The sequence below is a fragment of the Sceloporus occidentalis genome, unplaced genomic scaffold, assembly GCF_023333645.1.
Source record: "Sceloporus occidentalis isolate IW3139 unplaced genomic scaffold, rSceOcc1.0.p SCAF_1, whole genome shotgun sequence".
NCBI classification, from domain to species: Eukaryota; Metazoa; Chordata; class Lepidosauria; order Squamata; family Phrynosomatidae; genus Sceloporus; species Sceloporus occidentalis.
In genome coordinates this window covers 190,992,479-191,000,871 of record NW_028316981.1, presented here as the reverse complement: position 1 = coordinate 191,000,871, position 8,393 = coordinate 190,992,479, and the positions used below count along the sequence as shown (strand labels likewise).

General features: G+C 46.0%; 1 protein-coding gene across 1 annotated transcript; it reads left to right on the top strand.

Moving 5' to 3' along the window:
- The first annotated feature begins 1,817 nt into the window (after positions 1–1,817).
- Positions 1,818–7,934, top strand: LOC149323153 (cyclin-dependent kinase inhibitor 2A-like). The gene is made up of 2 exons (XM_089487891.1): positions 1,818–1,969; positions 5,321–7,934. Exons 1-2 carry the CDS (start codon positions 1,832–1,834, stop codon positions 5,570–5,572), a joined length of 390 nt encoding a protein of 129 aa, XP_089344017.1. The 5' UTR covers positions 1,818–1,831; the 3' UTR covers positions 5,573–7,934.
- The last annotated feature ends 459 nt before the right edge of the window (positions 7,935–8,393 follow it).

Here is an 8,393-nt window from a genome sequence, read left to right as displayed (position 1 = left end):
GACTTTTGAAGAAAAAGGACAGCATTAACAGTGTGAGTTCCATGGATGCAAAGCCTCTACTCTACCAACCACTGGATTTATCACTGAAATGTCAGAATGAGTTGTTTTTAGTGATGAGCAACCAGAACTTCTGAAATTGGGAAGCAAGGAAAGGAAAGAAGTCAGACTGAAAGAAGGTTTTGACTTCCAGGTCTCCACAATGCTTGAAAGGGACGACTTTCCCATGTCCTATGAGGAGTGACTTAGGGAGCTAGGTATGTTTAGCCTGGAGAAGAGGAGTTGATATGACAGCCCTGTTTAAGTGTTTGAAGGGATATCATATTGAGGAGGGAGCAAGCTTGTTTTCTGCTGCTCCAGAGACTAGGACCTGGAACAATGGATGCAAGCTTCAGGAAAAGAGACTCCACCTCAACATTAGGAGAAACCTCCTGACAGTAAGGGCTGTTCAATAGTGGAACAAACTCCCCCGGAGTGTAGTGGAGTCTCCTTCCTTGGAGGTCTTTAAGCAGAGGCTAGATGGCTATCTATTGGGGAATGCTTTGATCGAGAGTTCCTGCATGGCAGAATGGGGTTGGACTGGATTGCCTTTGTGGTCTCTTCCAACTCTATGTTGGAAGTATATAGTATTCTATGATACTAAAAAGATAGATGGATGGATGGATAGATAGATAGATAGATAGATAGATAGATAGATAGATAGATAGATAGATAGATAGATGAGAAGTCTGAGACCCTTCCTATGGTGTCAGCCAAGGACTATAATTCTGTGCAGATTTATGCAGGAGGAATTCCCAGTGGAAATCATTTACTGTGGGTGGCCTTTGGGGTCTCTTCCAACTCTATGATTCTGTTATGCCAACTTGAAACATAACACTGGAGGCAAGGGAATGGAGGAGAAAATGGGTGGGAAGGGACCTCTATTTTAACAAGTCACATTCTCTCAGCCTCAGGGGAAGGCAATGGCAAACCCCCTCTAAACTAATCTTTCCAAGAAAACCCCATGATAGTGTTGCCCTAAATTGGAAGCGTCTTGAAGGCATGCAACACCCACTCACACTGATCCACTTGATCCCTGAACCATTGATCCACTTTCTTCTGTAGTGAGAGATGTTCCCTTGCAAAAGCAAAGGCACGAATGGGAATCAAAGCCATTGGACTGGTTCAGATGCTAAGGTCCAAAGCACACATTGCAGAAATAATCCAGTTTGAGACCGCTTTAACTGTGCTGGGAAGTGTAGTTTATTGTGACACCAGTGCTGTCTCTCACAGAGAAGGCTTCATGTCCCAGAAAACTACAGTTCCTAAGATTCCCTAGCATTGAGCCAGGGGCAGTTAAAGTGGTCTCAAACTGGATTATTTCTGCAGTGTGTTTTGGACCTGAATTGAATTCCGCAAGCTGCCTTCAAAGTGGCATCTCCAGTTGTGTGTGTTTTGTTTTCCTTCCTTCCATCTCCTGCTTGGCTCGCCTGATGAAGCAGCCCCTGGGGCTTGGAAAGCTTGCAAGCAGCGCAGGGGGCATTTGGGTTGGCCAAGGAAGGTGCCATGGGTGGGTTGTGGGTCTGGATCGCAAGGGGCCTGCGAGGCCTGCTTCTTAGCCCTCTCCCCCAAAGGGATGATGGAAGGGAGGAGCTGGAGGGGGAAGGCCTTCAGGGGGAGGGCCAGATGGCCCTCCCTTCCCCCCCCGGGCTTCATCTTGCTTAGAAAGATGCAGAGCCATGCTCCTCTGCAGAAGGGCCCAGGGCTGCCCAGCCACCAGGGCGAGAAGGGCAAGGGCCAGGGCAAGGGCAAGGGAGGCTCCCTGGCTGCTGGCTCCGGCGGGGAGGAGAGGGCCATGGCAGCAAGGGCCCACCTGGAGGACCGCCTGGCCAGCGCTGCCGCCCGAGGCGACGGGGCCGAAGTGCGGAGGCTCCTGCGGGAGGAAGGCGCCCAGCCCAACGCCCCCAACGCCTTCGGACGCAGCCCCCTCCAGGTACCCCCCCCCCGGGGCTCCCAGGGTCCCAAAGGTCCCGACCAGGATCCTGGCCTCTCCGACTTGGGAGGGGGCCCTTCTCTTGCCCACCTTTTGTCTCCTTGCATCTGAGTACACGGCCCCTTTGCCAGGAACACACCTTCTTCCTCCCGCCTCCTCCTTTTTCTTCTCCTCTTTTTCTTTTTTTCTTTTCTCTCTTTTCTTCGTTTTTGTCTTCTTTTTCTTCTTCTTTTCCTCCTCCTCCTCCTCGTTTTCGTTCTTCTTTCGCTTCTTGTTTTTTCTCCTTGTTTTTTCATCTTCTCTTTCCCCCTCTCCTCCTCCCTTCTTTTTCCTTCTTCTTTTATTCATTTGTCTTCTCTTCTTTCTCTTTCTTCTTTCCCTTTTTTCTTTTCTCCTTCTTTTCCTTGCATTTTTCTTTTCCTCCTCCTCCTCCTTCTTTTGCTCTCTTCTTCTTTTTTTCTTTTTCTTCTGCTCTTTTCCTTTTCCCTTTTTTCCTTCTCCTTTTCTTTTTCTCCTCCTCCTCCTGTTTCTTCTTTCTTCTTTTTCTCTTTTTCTTTTTCCCCCTTTCCTTCTCTCCTTCTCGTCCTCCTCCCCCTCCTCCTTTTTCTTCTTTCCCTTTCCCTTTCCCCCTTTTCTATCATGCCGATGTTCCGAAGACAAAGGAGGAGAAGGCGCTGCCAAATTTTGGACCTTCAAGAAAAATGTAGGGCGTTCCAAAATAAATATATTAATATAATCGTAAATTCATGCTCACAAAGGAGGACATTTTGAAATTCTTCCTGAACCAAAAGTTGTAATGGAGGACATGTCCTGGAAAAGGAGGACATCTGGTCTCCCTGCTACTATAGGGGTTTTATGGGGCTGAGAGGGTGCCACTTGCCTAAGGACCACCGATGTATTCCATTCCCCTGATCAAAGTATCTAATGTATAAAAGATATCTAAAGGTTGAGAAGCAGATCTTTGTCGTTCTGGTTGTGTGCCTCCAAGTCGTTTTTGACTTATGGAGAGACTAAAGGCGACCCTATCGCCTTGGCCAGTTTCTTCAGAGAGGCTTTGCCCTTGCCCTAGCCCTTCTGTGAGGCTGAGAGAGTGTGACTTGTTCCAAGTCACCCAGGGGAAAATATTCCTAGATTTTTGTTATCCTGGAGTACATTCAAACCATGGTCTCCGCGTAGAGTCGTAGTCCTATTCTCAAACCTTTAAGCCACAAATGCTCTCTGAGTGAGGATATTTTCTTTCCGAGTAGAGCCTGGCTGCATCTGCACTGCAGAAACAATGCAGCTTGACACCGCCTTGACTGCCATGGCTCAGTGCTATGGGACTCTGGGATTTGCGGTTTGTTGCGGCACTATTGTGACAAGAGAGAAGGCTAAATAGCTCGCGAAACTGCAAATCCCAGGAATCTCTGTAGCACTGAGCCACGACAGCTAAAGCGGTGTCAAACTGCGTTATTTATGTGGTCCAGATGCAGCCTCCACCTCGAAAATCTAGGAATATTTTATGAATATCCCCCAAACTTTTCTATATGCTACTTCGCACCAAGGATATTAGGAAAAAACTTCTGACGCCTAATAATAATAATAATAATTCAAAACAGCTCTCTTTTCCCAAGAAGGACAGTCATATATTTATAGGCCTTATATCACACACACACATTATTATTATTATTATTATCATCTTATTATTATATTTTTTAAGAAAAATTGCAGTAGGATTTCTGGGAGTAAAATGTATAGTTGCAAATGTAACAATACTGCTGAATATAGATTATAGTATATTAAAAGAGTAGTATATTAATATATATGATTATATGATAGTTTATTAAATTATGGAAAGGGCTGCAGAGGTTTTACCAGTTTAGAAACACAGAACGTGCTACTTTCCAAGTTTTTAAACTGGTACAACATCTATAGATGCTGTCAAACGTTTTACAAATTCAAACAAACAAACAAACAGATCAGTGGGAGAAATCATAGTAACTTTTAAAATCCAGCATTTTCTGCTGCTGCTGGAATTATTTTTCCAGGGAAAGGAGAAATATAGGATTAACGGGGAAAGGGTTAAACGATCCTCCGGATTGAGATTGATTCGGAGTTTGGAAGCGCTCCGAACTGATTCGGAGTTTGAAAGAAACTTCAAAATCTGAGAGAGTCGAGGAGTTGTGCTCCAAAAATAAACGCATAAGCAAGTGTTTGCTTTAAGTGTGTGCTTGTTGCCCTTGTTGTTGTTGTTGTTGTGTGCCTTGAAGTCGATTTATGGAGGGAGACCTTTCGTTGGGGTTTTCTTGGCACGATTTCTTCAGAGGAGGTTTGCCCCATGGCCTTCCCCTGAGGAGGCTGAGAGAGTGTGACCTCTTGCCCAAGGTCACCCACTGGGTTTCCATGAACATTCGTTGGCGGTCTCCCATCCAGGACTAACCAAGGCTGACCCTGCTTAGCTCCCGAGATCAGACAGGATCGGGCGCCTTGTGTGTGTGTGTGTGTGTGTGTGTGTCTTTCAGTCCTTTGGACTGAACTTGCTATTTTGGTCCTCCAAATTTTGTCCACCCACGAAAATCACGACCATGAAGCTGGGAAAATGGGAGTTAACATCCCCATGGAAGTTTAAAACGGATCAGAAAGGGGCTGAAGTCGAAGGCTTTCATGGCCAGCATCCATAGGGGGTTTTTTGGTGGGATTTTCGGACTATGTGGCCATGTTTTAGAAGACTTTATTCCCAGCGAAACACCAGGAACAAACTCTTCTAGAACATGGCCACATGGCCCCCAAAACCCTATGTGCTCCAAGATCTCTCTCCATGCTGATCCTACAGACTAACACGGCTAGATCTTTGGAAACAACCATCATATATCTATAGACATATATCCATCTATCTATCTAACTATCTATATTCTCTTTAAATAGAAAAATTGCATTGGGATTTCTGGGAGTAATCAAAGGAATCCCAACTCAGGGCAACTGGACGAAGTATGGAGAGAGTGATCTTGGCGTGCCTTTGAGTTTACCTGGAAGAGGTCTACTTCCTCAGATGCATTTCCAAATAGGCTTCAGCCTAGTCACAAGGAGGCTTCAGTCCAGGACAGCTCCTGCTGCCCACTTCTTTTCTTGAGAGAGTCGCAAAGGGGCTCCAAGATCTCTCTCTGCATCCTGATCCTAGAGACTAACAGGACTAGATCTTTGGGAAGAAGCACCATATATTTATAGGCATGATGTTACACACACACACACACACAACTATATTATTATTATTATTATTATTATTATTATTATTATTATTATCCCTCCCAGAAGGCCTCCGGAGGCTCCTGCGGGGGAGCCTGGCTGACGATGCCTCTCTTGCCTCCCTTCCAGGTGATGATGATGGGGAACCCCCAAGTGGCAGCCCTCCTCCTGGAAGCCGGGGCCGACCCCAACCTGCCGGACCGGGCCACCGGCTCCCTCCCGGCCCACGATGCCGCCGGACAAGGCTTCCTGGAGACCCTGCAGGTCCTGCATCGAGGGGGCGCCCGACTCGACCTTCCCGACCGCTGGGGCCGCCTCCCGCTGGATCTGGCCCGAGAGAACGGCCACAGCCGGGTGGCCCTCTACCTCTCCCGCTGCTAAGCTTCCCTGGGGGGCAAGGGAGGGGATTCCTCGCGCCTTCCAAGAAATCCCCTTTCCTTCTGGACTCTGCGACTCTGGCTGAACCCCTCCAACCCCCCAGAAAAGCTATCCTTGCAAAGCAGGTGCCCAGAAATGATCTGGCACCATTGCACTCCCTTAGCCACCCTCTGTTTGCAGTGTGATCCCTAGCGCCCCTTCCTTTCCTGAATGCAGGACGTACTAAAACAAAGGACGGTATTTGCCCATAGAGAATCAAAGGGGAACACTTGCCCATAGAGAATCATTGGGGATTACATGCTCATAGAGAATCATTGGGGATTACATGCCCATAGAGAATCATTGGAGAATGCTTGCCCATTCTCTATGGGCAAGTACTCCCCAATGATTCCCTATGGGCAAGTACTGTCATTTGTTTTAGTGTGTCCCCCTGAACCCCGCTTGCACCATTTCAGGCAGGAAGGATCTGGCTTGACAGCCCTTTCCCTGCCATGGCTCCATGCTCTTCTGGGAAGGGTGGCTTGTAGGGTCCCTTCTGCCCTTTTGCTGCAGTCGTAGAGACTCATAGAATCATAGAGTTAGAAGGGACCACAAGGGCCATCTAGTCCAACCCCCCTTCTGCCATGCAGGAACTCATACTCACATATCAGTATTTGGACCTCACGGGGAAATGAGATAGGCAACTGGAGGACCTTGGACAGATGGGGCTGAACTCTCCCTAGAAGCTAAGAGGAACAAACAGAGCCTGCTTTGGCCACATCATCATCATCATCATCATCTACTTATAGAGCACTTAAAATAGTGAGGGCCAAATAAAATAAGAAAGAAAGAAAAAAAGGAATAAAAACCTGTCAAGTGACATACAATCTAAAACAACAACATTACCTGGTTGAAATATCTCTAAAATAATACTAACTAGTATGCAATAAAAAGCGATAGCAAGCAGCAGATTAACATCCTGAGAAGGCAAGACTTTTTGGGGAAGAGAATAATGCTAGGAAAGGTCGAAGGCAGTAGCAAAAAGAGGAAGGCTGCATACTAGGTGGATGGCCTCCATTAAGGGTGAATTTGGGCATGAATTTGCAGGAGCCAAGCAGGGGAGGACAGGGGGTCTTGGAGATGTCTCATCCATCTGTAGTTTCTACACTGTAGAAAGAATGCATCACTTGAACTTCCATAGCTCCCATGCTCCACAGTCTTGGCAAAGAAGGCTAAGGAGCTTGCAAACCCCAGGATTCCACAGGATGGAGCTGCAGCACTCAAAGTGATGTCAAAGTGCATTATTTCTACCATGTGTGGATGCATCCAGAATCAAGGTGGTCTCCAAGGCAGTTGGCAACAACAACATCTTTTCAAAACAGCAAGGATGGACACTCCAAACTGAAGAAATCCATCAGTGATGCCTTTATTGGCCAACCGAAATGCATAATATCCTTGTTGCAGGTTTCATTAGCAGAAGCCCATGGAGCTTTGAAAGCTTGCAACAAGTATATTGTGCATTTGGGTTGGCCAATAAAGGTATCACTGATGGATTTTTGTTTGGATTTGTTAAAAGGCTAACACAGCTACCCCTGCATGGTGTTTTTGAAACTGAAGACTTGAAGCAGTTGTGTGAACAAGTCTGGGCTCTCCTGAAACACCAAATGGAAGTACAGTATAGGTTGAGACTCCAAAACCCCAAAATCCAAAATACTCCAGGCATTGACCACCTGGATGGCTGAGATAGTGGCACCTTTGCTTTCTGGTGGGGCAACAAACTTGGTTTCATGCACAAATTAAGAACGTTATGTATAAAATTGCCATCAGGCCATATGTATCAGAAGCACGTGGAGCATACACTTGGAGCTCATCTTCAAACTACCATTCTCAGCATATACACGCCTCACTATGTATATGCAAATATTACAAAATCTCCAAAAACAAACCCCAAATCCAAATCTAAAACACTTCTGGTCCCAAGCATTTCAGATAAAGAAGACTCAACCTGTACTGATTTCAGTTAGCTTGTTGTTGCCATTGTTGTTGTGTGCCTTCCAGTGATTTCAAACATATGGCGAAGCTATTGTGGGGTTTTCTTGGCAAGGTTTGCCACTGCCTTCGTGAACTTCCCATGGAAAAATGTAAAGTGGACATGCAGTCATCCAGCTTCATTGTTGCTTAATAATGTCTTGAATATTTCCTCCAATTCTCCAGCCTGTTAGTTTTATCCTTTAATCAACTTTGTAATGTTTCGCTTATCCATCCTGAGTGTTTTCATTGCTGCTAGTCCCCTTTCTTTCTTTAGCTGCTGTGCTCATTATTCACTGTATTCTGAGTTTATACTGTTTTGTAAAAAAACGAATAAAGCTTTTGCAAGTAGGAAAATTCATAACGATTCCTCTGCCAGTCTTATTGCTGTATAAATACAATCTTGGGGGTGCTATATTACTATGCAGGGTGTGTGTGTGTGTGTGTGTGTGTGTGTGTTACTTCTGTGATGTTCTTCTGCTTTTCCCCACCATTGACAGGAAAGGTAAAAAATAAGCTCTCCCAGGATGCATCCGCACTGCAGAAATAATCCAGTTTGACCCCACTTTAACAGCCATGGCTCAAAGCTATGGGATCCTAGGAAGTGTAGTTTGCTGCACTTCCCAGAACCCCATAGCCTTGAAACATGGCTGTTAAAGTGGGGTCAAACCGGATTATTTCTGCAGTGTGGATGCAGCCAATGATATGTGCATGTATGTACCTTCAAGTCTCCAGATTTATGGTGACCCCATGAATCTGACAGGGCTTTCTTTCAGGCAAGAAATACTCAGGTGGTCTTGCTAGTTCCTTCCACTGA

Bases quoted from the DNA above. Each gene is read 5' to 3' on its own strand.
- LOC149323153 (XM_089487891.1), top strand. From the start codon at position 1,832: ATGGCAGCAAGGGCCCACCTGGAGGACCGCCTGGCCAGCGCTGCCGCC. The intron at 1,970-5,320 runs GTACCCCCCCCC...CCTCCCTTCCAG, and splicing joins TCGGACGCAGCCCCCTCCAG to GTGATGATGATGGGGAACCC.